At 41.9% G+C, this 19004-nt stretch overlaps 1 protein-coding gene across 3 annotated transcripts in view; it reads right to left on the reverse strand.

The window, feature by feature from the left end:
• LOC111869813 (protein trachealess) overlaps positions 1 to 19004 on the reverse strand; it is a 764956-nt gene that overhangs the window by 459615 nt on the left and 286337 nt on the right. For all 3 annotated transcript variants that reach the window (XM_023861599.2, XM_033753565.1, XM_033753568.1), the window contains one exon: positions 4601 to 4648. In XM_023861599.2, coding sequence (XP_023717367.1) covers positions 4601 to 4648 — 48 coding nt within the window. The remainder of the gene's footprint in view (positions 1 to 4600; positions 4649 to 19004) is intronic.

The following is a 19004-nucleotide window of genomic DNA, read 5'->3' on the forward strand; positions in this document are numbered from 1 at the left end:
GTCATAATATGATTCTTAATCATCGTGGAAACTTCAGAGATAAAGATAGGTTAGAGCGAGGGCTCACCAAGGAAACTGGCAACCGCAACGCAACCGCAATTTCCAAGAATTGTTATCAGCCTGAGTTGAACATGTTACTGAATGTAAGAGCGCAAACTTGGCAAACTGCGTTGCTGTTTCCTCCAGTTTGCTCAGTTTGCGCTGCTCCGTTCAGTAACATGTGTTCAACTGAGGCTGAAAACAATTCTCGGAAATTGCGGTTGCGTTGCGGTTGCCAGTTTCCTTGGTGTGACCTCGCCCTAAGACTATGTTGCCCTAAACGTTTATACCCATCTACCAGGCTACACGGCACCATAACCGAGAAGATAACATGAAACGTTACCGCTATGAGAACCTCAAATCTCGTGCATTCAATAAACAGACGAATTAAGTAAACAAAGACAGGCTTTCGGACTTGGGCTTGGGCGTGGGGGCTACTAACACCTCATGTAAAAGAGCTAATATGCTACAAGAAACTGTGTGGGACATCTGACTTACATGATACGTCAGCAAGACATAAACAACGGAGAAGGTACTCGCTACATAACATTTGGATACCGAAATCAACGGGGACGATTCGACCGCAAGTACGCACAAGACAGATGTGAAAATCGTACAAAGTTCCGGTCGCAAAAAATAAATTGAAGAGAATATTTGGGGGGGGGGAGTTATAAGTGTGATGAATATGACTGTTTGCTAGGCAACGGCCCACTAAAACGCATTCTCATGTTAACGAAGATTCAACAAAGGTTTCCGTGGATAAGGGGGGATTTTTTGGATCATCAGGCGTTTCCGCTAGAACGGATACAGGAGACCGAAAGGCTTTTATTCAGCCCCCCAGAAGTTATTAAAGCGGTGCATTCGTGAATTTCAGAGATTCATACTCACACCGGAGTCGAAGATTCAGTCACAAGAGAATTCAGAGCGTAGATCAACAGTTGAAGTGTTAACCAGATAACATTCGTTAACAAGGAACGACTAAACAAGCAAACGTTGAAGATATTATTTTATGTGTTACAATTATAGAAATATTTGAAATGTTATAATTATTTGTAGTTACGACTTGTGAGTATCGAATAAAGCTATTCACCATTACAAATCCCATCTACAAGTCACTAATACACGAGACAACTTGTGTTCACTCGATTCATCTGGCTTGTGTTATATTTCAGTGACTGCCTCTTGTGAACAAGGTAATGAACGAAGAATTATATCGTGTGGAATGTAATATTGCGTAGTCAGTTGAAATTCAACAGACGTTTCGGAGTAATTTATCAACTGTCTTCATGGTTTAAGAGTACGCCGAACAAAAACCAGCATAAAACATGCAGCAAGCAGGTTCTCCGAAACGTCAGCTGATTTTGAACGGCATACACGGCGCTATATCCCGGAAGATAGAACACCCCATAATCACCGCTGTGAGAACCTCAAATCCCACAAGGTAACAAGCCTTCGGATTTTGTAGTAGAGACAGATTTCTTGATCTGCCAAGCAACACTCGACTTTCCAAGAAGGATTCTGCATTATGGAATTGGTATTTTTGCGCTATCCTTCAATTTAGTTATTGTTTCCGACTTTAGAACACGAAGGCTTTGTCTTCAGGCATTAATGCCTAAGATCATAACAGAAATGTGGCTTGCCTCACGGCCCACCCATTGGTCATGTAACGATTCATTCAGGAATGTCCTCTGATTCATAAGGGAGTGATCCTGTATACCACTTAATTTCAAACACCGCACGAGGAATGTGTCCTGTGGCACCACCCACTGATTATCACGTTCGGAACTTCTTACTTACTTAAGGTGCAGTGAATATACTTGCAGTGACAGATTTAAATCTACCATATCATGTTATAATATTTATTTAATTAGTTATGTTGACTGAAATATAACGGTAAATTGTCCCAGTACTTTTTGGCACTATGACGTAGAGGCAGGGAATGGAGACAACTCCATCATTCCTATCCTCGGAAATAGATGGAGGTAAACGGTCAGCTTCACGCCTCTGCCGCTTTACCCCACCTGTGATAGATCCCCAGTAACTTTTTCGATAGGAGGCTGGGAGGTCCCGGAGTCGGTCTGGATGCTATGGAAAAGAGAAAAAATATCCTAACACTGCCGGAAATCAAAAACAAGACGCCCAGCCCTTAAGTCTCATCGCTGTATCCACTGAGCTATCACGGATCACTTTCAATGGTTTATTATTACAGACAACGATTTGGATTTAAAAATTGCTCCCTTACATGTACTTTATTGTTTATCCTTAATCACAATTTTATACACTTTTTTTACTCTTCTAAGACGTAACGCTACGGCGTCATGTCAGCCTTTAGAAATTTTCGTCTTCGATTTCTAAGCAAATTATAGAACCTCATTTAATTAATCAGTACTGTAATTTATTTTTCAATAGTTCTTCCAGCCCATTCAGGGCACTGGCCTCTTATTCAGTTCCGTAATCATTTTTCATAGACGGTAGAACTCCTTGGACGGGTGATCAACCCATCGCAAGGCCGCTACCTAAACAGAGGACAGCATAAACAGAGAATAAACGCATAAGCACACTAAATGTTCATGCCCTGAGTGGGATTCGAGCCCAGGATTCCAGCGTCCGAGCGAGTGAAAACAGTTCATGCCTCAGACTGCCGGGCTACTGGGACCGGCAACCACTACTGTATTAGGTCTATGTACGTCGTATATCCTACAGGGCCTATGCTGTTTATGCTCATTACTCAGACGTACGAGTAAAAGCAAGATTTTTTGTACATCGTACATGTGTGCTTGATATTTGGAAAATAGAGGATTCGATTTTCCGTTTGGAGAATTTTTTTTATTATTTCGTCGCTTTTGTACGCCCTTCCATCAACTTGTACAGTACACTGCCTTCAAATAGGACATGGTAGCTTCCTTTAAAATTCTAATTCAAGTATTATGAAAAATGATTCCTCCCTCCGATTACACGCAACGGCTACAGTTCAGAGCTCCAAGGCATGGAGCGGAATCATTCTTCTTCAGAAACTGATTGCCTCTCATCTGATCAAGGAATTCCCCGATCTTTATGGAACCCGAAATTTTACCAGCAAGTTCACAAGACCCCACCACTGGACCAATAAGATTAGACATAAAATTTTTAAGTAATTTATGTAAGCAAAAACGTTTATTTTAGACAGTGACTAAGACATGACTTAAAGGTTCGGCCACACAGAGCTCTACGTACGCTATGTTCGCTATACGAACAGAAAAATATCTGCCTTTATTGCCAATATGACTGGACACACAGACTTCCGTACGCTACGTACGCTATGTTCTCTATGTTAGCTGCGTCGCAGAGTGTACACAGCGTACGTAGCGAACATAGCGTAGCGCTCTGTGTGGCCGAACCTTTAAGGTGTTCTTCCTTGTAAGCAACAACGAGACCTCTCATGGCTCAACTTGTCTAAGGACATCTCGTTTTTCCTAACGGTCGAGAGTTCAGCTGAAACACACTACGTCAAAGTCAACCACAACGTGAATGTGCCCGCGTACAGTATATACCCGAACATGGGGACTCATGAACAGATCACAGAAGCTTGTACGCCATGACGTCTTACGGGGTCTGTAGCTTTACTATGCACCTAAGAACATTCATGTCTTCAACCAATTAATCATGTTCAAATCACATGAAACTTCTTCAAGATCAGTTTAATATTACATCCTTACGTATGCTTATGTCTTTAAAATAATCTCTTCCGTGTTTGTATTCACATTAATATTTTGTATGCATTTCTCATCTCTCATATGCGTGTTAAATGCCTATCTAATTTTATCTCTATATGACAAAAATTTCAAATTATAAAACTCCTCTTTATGCAGTTTTTTCATCCTTCTGTTTAATCCTTTCTGTTAGGTCCAAACATGGAAGCTTGATAATTATAATTCAAGTGTATGCCTAAACAAATCATGTCATTTGAGATAACTTGAATGACAGATGACATTTGCTGCCTTAACCACAGTACTGACAATAAGTCGCAGCCTTATTGAAATAGCTATGCCAGTACAAGACGCGGTTCTGCTTCATTTGCGTAATCGTGTAGTTCTGTTGAGTCTGAACTGTGCTGCTGGAGTACGGAAAGCTTGCGTGGCCACAGACGTGTTCTCTCTTCCACTGCGGGCTTCAATCGCCTGGCGCTCCTGAGAGATTTCCGTTGTCCAGTGCATTTGACAGTCTACGACCCTATTATAAATGTCAGTATTTTTTATTGCTAGTGGGGTGGGACTAAATCCCTTGTACTGCGGTCACTTCTGGCCTATTGTACCAGCCCCAGGTGATAGGTGAGGGTGATTGTGGAGCAACTGGCGGAATGAAGATTGGCAGGGGAAACCGAAGTACTCGGAGAAAGCCTGCCCCAGCGCCACTTTGTCCACCACAAATCCCACTTGACAAGACTCAGGGTCGAACCCGGGCTGCCGCGATGGGAAGTCAGCGACTAACCGCTTCAGCTATGGCCCGGCCTTAATGTCAGTAAGACGAACATGGGAGGAGCACTTTCTCTATAAAATAAATAAAAACATTTCTATGCACTTACCGAGCATTTACAGATGTCGGGTTCCCAACTTCATCTACGGTAGGTTTCCTGGAAGAAGAAGAAGAGGAGCACCATTTAACACCATTATCACCAGTATTGCTATCTTTACAACACGCATGTCCTCTTGCTCCTAGCGGACCCTTCATCTTTATAACAAAACTTGCTAACAACAACCAGACTCTGGTCCTCACCACGGCATCACCATAACAAATGTCATCTTCTCGACCAATCACCGTTTTCTCGAGACAAGCCCTTCATCTCCCAGCAGCAGTAAAGAAAGCTAATAACAATAGTACGAGCCAGATAAACAACAAGTGGAATAAAGGTCTTGAAACACACTTGTTTGTGTTCTAAAAGGCATAGTGTCTCTTCAGTGTACTTTGTACATATTTTGAACAGAAGAAAGAATGGATGAAGGAAGAAATGAATGAGTGGAATAGTTAAATGAATAGAATATTTGCCCGTCAAGACAGGAATGGGAACAAGAGGAAGAGAGCGGAGAGGTAAGGTGAGTGACCCCTATATTAAAACCATTTAAAATAGTCCATGGCGACGATTAAGATTGCACGGCTCATTTAAGAACTTCTCTTCAGTGTAAGTAGAATGGCGGAGGAGGGGTACGGGAAGTGGATTTTCAAGTGTCACTGTGTAATAGTACAGTTAACTGAGACAAAAGTACGTCAGAATGTTAGAGTAGCAAGTTGTTTCAGTGGTACCAATGTCTTTTTTCTTTTTCGTTCCGTTTGGTGTTTCGGGAATTTAGTGACAGGATGTTGTATGTTGCCGGTAACGGTAGCCGCGCGGTCTAAGGCATGTACTGTCTTCGCTCACTCGGAAGCCGGGATCGTGGGTTCGAATCCACACAAAACATGGATATTTGGAATGTGTATATGTTTATTCTGTCTTTGTGTTGTCCTGTGTTTAGGTAGAGATGCCTTGCGACGAGCTGAGACTCTATGGAGTCCTACAGTCTCTAAAAATGATCATGAAACTGAAAAATCAGAGGCCAGGGTCCAAGGGGCTGTAGAGCCAGTGAAAATAATATACTGTATGTTATCTTTAGGCTGCTTCTGCTCTTACTGAAAACAGCAAATGGAGCAGTGAGGTGTGGTGCATGAATTCGTTGTTTACAAAAGAAATCTCATTGCTGAGAATTTCAGGTTTGAATTTTTTTCGAGAATAATATTCTTCATATATTCCGGTTGTTTCGATGGTGCGTGAAATTCTTGAGAGGTCAAAATTTCATTCTTCATAATAGTACAGCTCTGCTGGCGCGCTTTAGTCACCAACAAAAATATTTGCCACAATTGCCCTTCAAAAAAGAAAAGTGTGAAAGAAAGAGTAGGCAAAATACCGAAGTTTACTGGGGGGAAGAATTGTGTCTAATACGCAATACGTGATTATATGTAGCCCAAAATCAAGTGACTCGAGAAAACGGGCAGGGAAGTACTTCAAAACTATCTTAGTTTTTCTAACCTAGACCTTAGCGATATCCAGTGCACTGGGTCCCTGAAGGTGGCGATGGGAAAATAATTACAAGTTTCAATAAGATGCTATGTGTGGTTGGCAAAGGGGTCTAAGTATTTCTATAAAACTGGGTTAATCACAGAAGAAACCTGTGGAATTTGTACCGGATTATGTAGGCAGAGAGGTTCAAACACTCTTGCAATACCTGTGCAATAAACAGAGTAAAATGGAAGTTCTGTAATTTAAATGTACGCTCTTGTGGAATTTTTATTTATACCGGTATCGCATTCCACTACAAACGAGTTGGTTGAAGTAGCGTCGGCCTAAATAGGAACACTTCCTGGAAAGGTGAGAACATAAATTTCGTAGACGCCTTATTTCATTTAAAAGTAATGTAATATTTTTTTTCCTTGGCACTACAGCCCCAGTGGGCCTAGGCCTACCTCCATGAACTTCTCCGTTCACTTCGGTTTTCCTAGATCTTATACATTCGGTAGGACTCCTTGGGCGAGTGATCAGCTCGTCGCAAGGCCTCTACCTGTACACAAACACAGAAAACCGCACACACACACAAACTAAACATCCAAATGCAATGGCAATAACACCATGGATAAGAATGTTTCTTGAGAAGCTCAGCAGCTACTAGAAAAACTGGCAGTCTTTAATTGAACCCAGACGTTAATTAACGTGGGCATAACTCCGATTTTGGGCTAGTCCAATAGAGTGTACAACCTCACACCAATCTCAAGTAACAGTTCAATACTGCCTTCCCATTTATCCTAAGACACGCAAGTGGACTTTTCAATTCCAGTAAAATTTTGTATGCATGTTTCATGCCTCCCATGCATGCTACATGTCCTCTCAGTCTCATCCTTCACCACCTTAACAATGCTTGGTGTACAGAAATCACTGAGCTCTTCGTTGTGCAATATTCCTCGTCCTTCTCCAATCTCCAATCACTGGTTCAAATATTCTCCTCGGCGCTCTGCTCCCAAACGTTTTCAAACTACGTTTCCCCAAAGCAAAGCAATACGCAAAATTATGTAGTATTCTGTACAGACAAACCGCAATTTTTAGATATGAGATTGGGTGATTTTTTATTGCTAGTGGGGTGGGACTAAGTACCTTGTACTGCGGCCACTTCTGGCCCATTGTACCACCCCCAGATGACAGGTGAGGGTGATTGTGGAGCAATTGGTGGAATAAAGATTGGTTGGGGAAACCGAGGTACTCGGAGAAAACCTGCCCCAGCGCCACTTTGTCCACCACAAATCCCACTTGATCAGACCAGGGATTGAACCCGGGCCGCCGCGGTGGGAAGCCAGCGACTAACCGCTTGAGCTATGGCGCGGCCACAGATGGGGTGATTACCTTCAGGCGTTTCACAGAAGGGAGCAGAGGAAAGGAAACCCAGTCCTGTACCAATCATCACAATGAACTAGTTACCATTCATATTTCGTATAAGGGAGGTCTCGGGAATTTGTTTTGCTTTCTGTCAGTTCAATCAGATACAGGCTTCAAACAGACCACAATCATTTCCTCTCTTATCCTTTTCGGTTCAGCACTAGTTCCAGGTGCGTGGTAGGCTTCACGCTCCGGCCGCTTTAATCCCTGGGAAAGGACATGCGGTGTCCATGGGATTAGGCTGGGTGGGTCCTAGAATCAGTCTGAATGAAGTGAAAAATAAGAAAAATCTTGCCCTTAACGGTACTCGAACTCCGTTCACTCGGCCGTCCAGCCCGTAGCCAGTCGCTATACCGACTGCGCTATCCCGGTTCCTCATATATGACTAAGCAGTTTAAAAATCGACAGTTGATAAAGTGAGATACCAGGCAGCACCATGGCATGCAACATGGCTCGAAGACACACCTACCTCCTTGGTAACGATAATGCAGGTCCTCAGCATGGAGTAAAGACGATCAGAACACGGAGGTAACCTAAGATTTAATATCTCCGAGTCCACATATCCGCGTATGTCTTCAATGTGTCTCCCAAGCAGTTTTACGTTTTCATGCACCCTTTACATAAAACGCGTAAATTAAAGCATAATTAATTGCTTGTCTATCCGTGCACCGACATATTCCGTCTCCAAAGTTGTTAAAGGAACTCCCACGTAACTTGTTACAGGTGTTCAGTATCAAAGTTTCTGGTTCGAACCCGTCTAATGTAATACAGGAAGCCTACCTCGTTCCACATGAGTCTGAGAATCAATTGGACAGATTCTGAAACCGATTCATCGTACAAAATATTGCCACATTCATTCATCATCATTCATCAGTAATCTGTCACAAGACAGGTCCAGTCTCTTCCAAAACAGTTCCTCCACTTAATGCGATCTAGAGCTTTCTCCTTCAAATGAGAATATCCTCTTCTGTCCCCAAGGTCATCCACCATCTTTACGTCTTCTTCCTCGTCTTCTGGTCACTTCTATCCGCCCCTCTATCTTTCCTTCAATAACTTCTTTTAGGAGGCAGTTACTGCGTAAGATATGACCAATTATATATTTATTTTATTAAAACGCAGAAAACTTTTAAGACTCCAGTGCAATGTCCACTGAAAATTCAACGGAAATCCTCGCCACAGAAGAATAACTTTAGATTTATGTGAAGTTATGCATATGCATAGGCCGCGCCATAGCTCAAGCGGTTGGTCGCTGGCTTCCCATCGCGGCGGCCCGGGTTCGATCCCGGATCTGGTCAAGTGGGATTTGTGGTGGACAAAGTGGCGCTGGGGCACGTTTTCTCCGAGTACTTCGATTTCCCTGCCAATCTTAATTCCACCAATTGCTGCACAATCACCCTCACCTGTCATCTGGGGCTGGTACAACAGGCCAGTGGCCGCAGTACAAGGGACTTAGTCCCACCCCACGAGCAATAAAAAAATAATATGCATATGCATTGTCGAGATTTTCTGGCGATTAACGCCATCTATCTGAGAGTACCTGTGTCCTCTTTGAGCAGAAACGAAAATAAAAGCTTATAAAGTCGCCTTCTTACGTTTCACGTTTAAGATTCTTCGATATGGCGAGTTTAACGAAATAAGGAACAAACCAAGGTTAATGAGATATGAAACATCGCAGTTCTAACTGCGTCTATATCCGTAGCCCTTGTGAACGAAACTTTTTCACTTCTTTTGTTAACCAAGGAACCAAGGCCGCATGCTACGTTGGCAGCTAATATAAAGCCTCAACGGTAAGCTGCATTAACGTTCGATCTAGCACAATCGGAGTAGCAATAAGAAGTTTCGGAAGTCTGATTTCTGTCTCACTGACACACAGGGTGCAAACTGAAAGCCTCGTCTGCGTTTCTTACTACCCTTATACATTCTCCTAAACCCCTGACGTCATACATCCCTTCCATCCACGCTACTTATTCTCCCTGCTAGGTCTTCTATCTTTATTAACCCCCTCTTCAACCCTTAGTTTATTCTCTTCCACCCTCAAAGTGGTAGTAAAACTGGTGTAGTCCCTACATCTTCGTGCTCTTGAATTGTAACAAACGACGTAAAGTGCATATTCTGCAGGGAAAAGCGGCACATTTCTCCTTACGTTTGTTGACACTAACAACAGTATTGGCTGACTCACCTGCCTCTTCTGAGGAATGGCATTCTGTTCTGTTTCTGACAGCGTTCTTTCAGTCATCGCACCAAAATTACGATCGTTGTATATTCTGGAGCAAGAATAGCTCAGTCGGTATAGCGACAAGCCGGGGTATCGACAGTCAAGAGATTATTTTCTATTCTACAGACAGGCTCTGGGTCCACCCAGACTCCTATTCAATGGGTACCGGGGTTATTTCCCCGGGGGTAGAGACCTTGCGACGAGCTGATCACCCGCCCAAGGAGTCCTACCGAATGTGTTAGATTTAGAAAAACCGAAGTGAACGGAGAAGTTCATGGAGGTAGGCCTAGGCCCACTGGGACTGTAGTGCCAAGGAAAAAAAAAGCCGTCGGGGCTTGAATCTGGACAGTCAACTCCATTTAATGGCATGGTAAAGAATGGAGGAGCTATATTTGCACCCCCGCATATGTCTTCATGGCGTGATTGGTAATTAATTAAGCGCAGGCAAAACTTTATCTTTAGCCGTATTCTGAATTCTGATACATATGATTAGGTTTGCGACTTGTCACCAAATTTTAGAAAAACACAAAAGGACAGCCAATAGATCATCTGAAATGTGACAATCTTCAAATATTAGGTAATGACAGTAACAAATTAAAAATTCACTGGTGAAGAAATTATGAGGGAATTCAAGGCGGGAAATGCTTGCTGCCGTTCTGTTCGCAATCATTTATATTCTCGCTTACTATTTAAATGCAAAGATTGAAACACATAAATTTATAATTTTAACTGCCATTTCGTATGGAAGTAAACTGGCCGGAGAACAAGGCGTTGAGAAAGTTTGGACCTAAGATGAAGAAGTCACAAGAGGCTGGAAAAACTGCATAATGAAGAGCTTCATAATTTCTAGGCTCACTCCTTTATAAATGCTGTTAGAATAAATAAATCAAGGCTGATAAAATGCGTGGGACATGTAATAAGCATGGGAAAGGAAACAAATATATTCTAAAATTTTATTAGGGGAACTTTAATGAAAGAGATAAGTTGTAAGACATAGACGTAAATTGGAGAATAATATTAAAATAGAGTATAGAAGGGTGCCTATTATATTCTTCTCGATCATAATAGGGACCGGTGGAGTGCTATTTTGAAAAGACAATAAAACTTTGGATCCCATAAAAAGTGGAAACTCCTTTTCGACTAGCTCCTTCTCAAGAACGAATATGATTCAATTAGTTAATGTATTAGCCAGTATCATATGAGCCTGACTGTACTTAATCTTTAAATTATGAGGTCTAGCATTTAAGGGTTCTGAATTCGATTTTCATCGTTGCCACTAAACTCGAAAATAGAACAAAATATACGGACAACCAGTGTCAAGAACACGAGGTCCTTCAGGCTGGGGGTGGACATACAGCTGATGGACTTGCTCTGTAAAAATAAATATTATTGTTGTGAAATCCAAAGAGGTGAAAACCTATCAAATCTGGCAGAATCTTCTAAGGAAGTTTATAGCTCAATAAGGGCTCTTTGCCAATGATGATGATGTGGTGATGATGAACATGCCAGTGGAGCCAACGCCTGACCTGTCGTTTGCACGAGTAGAAAGCAGAAGGCAACGCCTCTATCAACAGGGAAAACGTTCATGCCACAAAGGACACTGAAACGACGTGATCAACAACAAACGGAAAATAAAATTGTCACCGACAATGCAGTATATCTAATGTTATAAATTGTGTTAAATTTCCTTTTTATAGAATTTTGAAGTTAAGGCAAAAAAAAAAAGGCAACGTTATTCCTGTAACAGGTCGTGGAGGCCCATAGGGTTGAGAGACGTCGAGGTTCCCACATCTTCTAGACAATCGGCTTACAGATGGCTGTAAGGTTTTCAGCCTTATGGCTGTTAGAAACTGAAGTCGACCCCAGGGGCATAGTGCGGCTGGATGGATCCACCTAATCTGGAGTCGAACCGGCGACCTTCCGGCATGTAGGATAGTGCCTCAACCAACTACGCTACCGCGTGCCCCTTTTAGAAGTTAAGAATTAAACCATATAAAATGCACACAACAATAGAGCTGTACCGCTGTTACCAAAACTGAGGGTTTCAGTCGCTTCTCTGAATCTTGTGTGGCCCAAGTCTGCAGAAAGGAAAGCCACGGTATCTCTTGTCCTCTGTTTTTTTCTGGACAGTGCCCCCGTGAAGCGAGTCTGTGCGTTACGGACCACTGCGACGGTACGGGATGGATATCCGTTTTCCGCGTGATTGTGCGTCAGAAAAATGAATAATCTCATCGCCTTTTCGGGAAACAGGGGAAGAAATGAAACGTATACAGGACTTCGCCGCCGTTTTACTATATTCTGTGTGTTTCCACCAGTTCCTATTTTTCCTGTACGTTTTGCATTCTCATAAATTAAGAAAAAGACAGTCCACTTTAGTAGAGAGGGACTAATAGTAAGGACCAGCCACAGGCACGGAAATTTGGTGGCTTCCGTGACTTCTTTTCCAGCAATATAATACAACTATTCAAAACGAAACCACATGCATTCTCTCGAAAAATGATCATGAGGTAAACAGGTAAAAGTCGGAATAAGAATCAACAAGAGAACACTAAAATATTCATACTTCACTTTAATCTTCACTGATGTGATTCTTGGGAAGGGACAACGTTGTACTCATCAAAGAACTCGGTCTAATCCTGGCTGGGTTAACAACTACTTGTGTAAATACGGAAGAGTATGCTTATCATTAAATTAGCTAGTCTTAAGTCTACAACCACCTGCTCACGTTAGTTCTTCGCTCGCGGATTTTTATACCCTGAAGCTGGAGGCGATACGTTCCTCCGAAACGTCGGTTTACACAAAATCTATATGGCGCTACATCCAAGATGAAGGCATTCTTCTACTAAGCTAGTAATATCTAACTCAACATTTTCTTTCTCATTAAGCCTTACATAAGTCTGTACTTCTAAAAGGTGTTAAACAGTGAAGGAATAACAACATTACACTAATAAGAGGCAGAGTTCTTCCTCACTAGGTGACAGTATCTCGATTAAGGAATTCCTCGCTCGCGTTTTATGGAACGAGAACCTTCATTACGTTACACAAAGAACACGTTCCGTGCCACTGTCTCAAGTTCTATTCCTTTCTCATCAACTTTAAAATTATCCTCCCAACTATAGTAGCCGATATAGGGAGCAGTACAGTGTCGGGCACGTGGTAGCGTAGTCGTTAAGGCACTATGTTACAAGTCGGAAGGTCGCGGGTTCAAATACCGATGAGGTCAATGGATTTTTTTCAGTTGACCTAATCCTTCCGGTTCACTCAGCCTCTAACAGAAATGAGTACCAGGAATTAATTAAATAATTTTCCTGACAACCTTACCGCCATCTTTGAGCCGATTGTCTAGATAATGTGGGACCCTCAACGTCTCACAACCCTATGGGCCTTCATGGCCTGGTACAGGGATAGCTTTACTTCTATAGTAAAGTATAGTACAAGGACTGGCTGGGCGGAAGAGAGGTCGGACTTGGAATCCCGGTAGGGACGAGATTTTTCTCCTCTCCACGTGGTCCAGACGGGGTTCTGGGGCGTGAAGCTGGCCACTCACTTCTAACCAGTGCCAATGTCAAGAATACTTGGATCTAAAAGTCCACTCCCACAATACGTTTTCATGGCATAGTTCTTAGTTCAGCAGAGGAACAGCTTTACCTTTACTCCCCAAACATATGTAGCTATTCAAAGTGGTTATTTCTTTCATATCTTTCAGCTAAAGATCTTTGTGCATTTCTAGCCTCCTCCTTGCGAGCTACAACTCCCAGCTCTCTCGTCCCACTAGATTTGATCACCCAATAATAATATTTGGTTACAACTGCATACTCGAAGTTCCTCGTCGGGAAAATTTCTTGATGAATATTGTCACGTGTACGGGTTTAGCGTGACTAATTTAGCGTGGATTTGATGATTGGGTTTGTTGGCACTTCTTTACAATTACAGTCGATTATGAGAGCTGACATATTGAACTCCTTCTGGACGACGTCTCTCTGACAAATAACTATGAAGCATCTTGGACTGATTTTGATTTCTCACTGATCTGAATCTCTCGAATTCACGAATGCACTGTCTTTTATAATCGCCTCGCGGCCGGGACAGAAGTCAACACTTCGAACAGTTCCTCTGTTCTTTTGTGTTGTCACGGGAATATCTTTGTTACCATTAGTTGCTGAGGAAACAAGTGTTTAATTAGCCGTTGACTAGCAAGAATTACTTCCACTTCTGATATTATTCCGACTTTTAGGCAGTGTTTACCTAGCCGTTGCCTAGCAGATGACCATATCCCATCACAATATTATCTCTCTTTAGTAAAAAAATTATTCCTAACATCCTGTTCTTAAATAGCCCTAATTCATGTTCTCTACTGGGACACAGAGAACATATTTTACAACCATTAGAAGCACTCGATAACAATGTAGTTTTTATATGTACTTTAATTTTCAGGTTTCCAGCTAAGAGACGTGGAGAAAAAAACATTCAGAGCGCTAAAGAGACAACAGAATTCATTTTTGCCATTCTGCAATTCATTAATTTAGGAATCATGAAAAACAGCTGTATTCTGCGAATGAAATAAAATTAAAATCTGACTTGTGCCCTTTTTCTTCCTCAAGTTGACACAGGTAGCCAGTCCACTTCTTGGGGCTCAAATGCAATTCCACGGCAAGTATAAACTAGATTTAAAATTCAAACTCTGGTATTTCGGCGTTCCATCATACCGAAGGTCGCTCTACCCATTAGCCAACCGAGCAGCCTAATGGAGCACAGGATGCCTCAAAAACTAATTCTTGGACCGACCATCTGGTTTTTATCAAATACATTAAGAGAGAACCCGGTGTGGTATGAGATCTCAGAAAAGTGTATATAACTGCATATGTGTATGATTTCAGCTTGGTTCGATGTATCAGTTCTTGCGTCAAATATTACACGGGTTCCCTTGTAATACAGACTGGTCTCTTCGGCTCTTAATAAAGAAACGGTTGTTTCGTGCTCAAAAAAGCAAGATTTTTCACCTACCAAAGAAAGTTAAGTACTTTTAAAATTTCGTAGTTTTCCTCAGCATCTGGAGCGAAATGTCATGAAGTCAGCAAGGTATGGTTGCTTCTTGCCTTATATTAGTAGTATTACAAAATATGCAACATTTCGACTAGTTGTACAGGAACGAAAAAAAAACTCCGTGGCTTTAGTCCGCAAGAGAACTATACCGACCGAGCGACCGCCGCTTCACGGAGAAGTTAGTGACAACTTTAGCGGATAGAGGGTGTCGCGTGGTCAGCGCAAAGAATCCCCACCGCCATTAATCTCGGTTTTCTAGACCGGAGCCGCTATTTCCTTGAAATAGCTGAGTGGACCCCGTTCCAGAGCTACTACTTCTCAGAAAGTCTGGTAACGCCGGAAATAGAACCCGGACCCCTGAATCTGTAGCCGGGAACTCTGACCACAAGACCACAGAGGCGGTCGTTGTGCAGGGACATGAATTATAAAGACTGCATTCAAGTTTAACATAATTCTTTATAACATTTTAAGGCTATTAGCTTCCCTCCATCTATCCATGTAAGGTCACTGGCCAGTTCCCGACTTCAAGAGAATGCGTCCTCATATTTAGCTGTGGGTCGTGCGATGCTTCAGTGCCCTCTGGGTTTACAATTTAGCGACATCTTTGGAAGCCTATCTGTTGTCATTCTTAAAATATATGTTTTAATTATAAACCGATTTAGCTGACGTTCACAGTCGCTAAATATGGTGTTTTATATACCTTTAAGTACATTTATTAAAGTAATTCCTTACTTTTAGAGTGAAAGTGTAATGCTTTTTGTGAAATTACGTAAGCATAGATGTAGAAGGAGTTAAACCGCTGTAGCTATCCGTGAAACACAATCGCATACGTATTCACCGTGTAGGAGAAGGAGCCTTATAAATCTCCGAAGTTATTACATTCTTCGAGTGAAACCTTTACGCATTCCGTTGAACACGTAACACGTTATATTTCATCTTATGTAGTGCTACCTCAGAGTGTGAAATTTAAAACATACAGGACTAATCTCATGTGGCCTCGAAACTTGATCTCTCAATCTAACGCGACGTTACCTGAAGGTGTTTTTGAAAAAGAAATGTTCCGGGGAAGAATGCTTTGGCCTAATAGAGAGGATGTGTTAAGATGACACAGAAAATTACTTAATGACGATATCAGAGGTTTATATTCTTCTCCAAATAACGACGCTATATTCAAGGAATAGGAAACGAGCCATAAATGTAACACATAAAGGTGACAACATTTTACCAGGAAAACTTCAAAAATGAAATGGAAGGATAATATTAAAATGGATCTTAAAGAAATAAGAAGTGAAGGTAGTGAATGGATTTATAACGCTGAGGGTAGGTGCAGTGGTTGTTTTCCTATGAAGGGAATACCTCAAAAGACGGGAAATTTGGTAATCAGTTGAGTGACGGTCAGTTCTCAAGAAGGCTGATGTTTTCTGAGGCGATTAATAACTTCAGAGACGAGATTTTGTAAACTGTTGTGGACCTGCACGTAATGCCACGTGTTGCGTTCATTCACAGAGTTCGCTGTAAGCACTCTTTGCGGAATACAACGTTAAAACACGTCACTGCCGTTTCCTTCCATAAACTTTGCGATTCATCATTTACAGCTATTCCAGTGTTTGATGATATATACCTCATGCAGTACAAGAGCCGGGATAGCTCAGTCGGTATAGCGACTGGCTATGGTGTGGACGGCCGAGGGATTCCAATTCGAGTCTCTTTTCCATGTCGTCCAGACCGGCTCTGGGGCCTACCCAGCCTCCTATACAATGGGTACCGGGGGGCTTTTTCCCAGGGGTTAAACCGGCCTGGGCGTGAAGCTGACCACTCACCTCCACCTAGTGATGAGGCAAAAAATTTGGGTCTATACATTCACTCCACCATGCGTCTTCATTTAGCAGTGCTTAATTAGTTAAGCATAGGGAGATCTTGATCTTTACCTTTTATCTTACACCCTGTAGTTGAAAGAATACGGTTACGTAACAAACGAAGTGACGTAAGAGCGTCTTGGGCATTATTATGTATCTGTTGTGAAAATATATCACTCTATTACAACGTATTATCTTGGATTTGAAATTTGTTGAGGTGTGAATACGTCATACAGATACGGTTTTTTCCTAACTCCTTTCGAATTTGTTCCACCTTGAGGCACATCTACCAACATGTCAGAAAAAAACTTCACCGTTACGTCGCAGTTAAAGAATTTAGCCTAGGCAGTTCTCCTTCTTGGATTCGATTTCAGTGGCAACAATAATTTCTTCATCGCTTCTGCTACCACGAAAGCAGTTAGTTCTGTGGCGTGGTGTCTAGATTCTTGTTAAAATATCTCTTGGTCGCAGACAAAAGAAAACTACTACCTTCCATGATGATATCAGGGTAGTGATTTTCTGAATTTTCAACATTTTAATGCTTCTTGATAAAACATACGGCTATACGTGGTCTTAGTTGTTGTCATAGTTGTGTTGCATTATTTGTGATCTGAAATAACCTGTTCAGTATTATTTGAAAACGTAAACTATTTTTTATTGCTAGTGGGGTGGGACTAAGGCGGCCACTTCTGGCCTATTGTACCAGCACCAGACGATAGGTAAGGGTGATTGTGGAGCAATTGATGGAATGAAGGTTGGTAGGGGAAACCGAAGTACTCGGAGAAAACCTGCCCCTGCGCCACTTTGTCCACCACAAATCCCACCTGACCAGACCTGGGATCGACCCCGGGCCGCCGCGGCGGGAGGCCAGCGACTAACCGCTTGAGCTATGGCCGGCCTTAACGTAAACTACATACTTCTCTTTTTGGCCCTTATGATCATAAACGTACAGGGAAAAAATCCGTTGGCCTTGTGACAGATCAGTCAAAAATTAAGGAAAAAATACTTCAGTAATATTTGTCACATAGATTCCCAAAAGAAACATAATAATTTTGGTTTTTACATATGTACTGCTAGTGGTGTTTATCAGAATATGCGTAATAAATATTCTTTCAGAAATTCGTCATATTTTTAATATTATTTTTACAGATTCTTCAGCTTCACTGAACTACCATCAGATTCTTCAGCTTCACTGAACTACCATCAGATTCTTCAGCTTCAGCTTCACTGAACTACCATCAGATTTTTCAGCTTCAGCTTCAGCTTCACTGAACTACCATCAGATTCTTCAGCTTCAGCTTCAGCTTCACTGAACTACCATCAGATTTTTCAGCTTCAGCTTCAGCTTCACTGAACTACCATCAGATTCTTCAGCTTCAGCTTCAGCTTCACTGAACTATCACCAGTGCATGTATTTCAATACGATCTGCATGTCAGCTATACTTTGTTTTTTCTTAGCTAGAGGTTTTAAAATACTCAGTTCACAGTGTGTAGGCGCGAGATGCCTTAAAACAGTTCAAAACTTCACAGAGGTTTACAATCAGTTTAGGATAAACTGTGAGTCTTGCAGAAAATCACTCTCGAACATAAGAAAAGACATGTTCGGTGGATACAGCCGACACGATAAGCATTTTATGTGTATAAGAATAATTCTGGACCCAGATACACTTAATATCATACAATGCAAGTTCTGAACATTTAAAATTAATTATAAGTGACATTAAATAAGTTAGAACACAGGTAAGGAAATATAAGAAGTTAAATTTGATATGTGAACTTTATCTCAAGTTGAAGATAGTTCAAATGAGCTGAAACTGAATTGTTTTTTCTTTGGCGCTACAGCCCCAGTGGGCCTAGGCCTACCTCCATGAACTTCTACGTTCACTTCGGTTTTTCTAAATCTTACACATTCGGTAGGACTCCTTGGGCTCGTCGTAACGCCTCTACCTGTACACAAACACAGGAAAACGCACACACAAACTAAACATTCATGCCCTGAGTGGGATTCGAACCCATGATCCCGGTTTCCAAGCGACCGAAGACAGTACATGCCTTAGACTGCTCGGCTACCGTGACCGGCGAAACTGAAATATACCAGCAACATATCAAAGAAAAAATATTGAATCCTCGTCAAACAATTATTACATTACATTCATTCAACTGATATCACGGAACTACCTACTCGGAGCTATATGGCAGGCACACAAGAGTCATCAGCCACTTCACATCCTTGCAGGAACGGCAGTACAGCAAGCCGCAGTCAAATAGGGCCCGGCAGAAGCTCACTTTCTCATTTCTCATCTAAACAATTTAGTAGATCGCAAGCTTGTGTACCTCATCTCACACTTATGCAAAATATATTTTCGCCAAGTAAATACTGTAGTATGCAAGACAACACAACACATAGTACTGAAGCTCA

The sequence above is a fragment of the Cryptotermes secundus genome, unplaced genomic scaffold, assembly GCF_002891405.2.
Source record: "Cryptotermes secundus unplaced genomic scaffold, Csec_1.0 scaffold245, whole genome shotgun sequence".
Lineage (NCBI taxonomy): Eukaryota > Metazoa > Arthropoda > Insecta > Blattodea > Kalotermitidae > Cryptotermes > Cryptotermes secundus.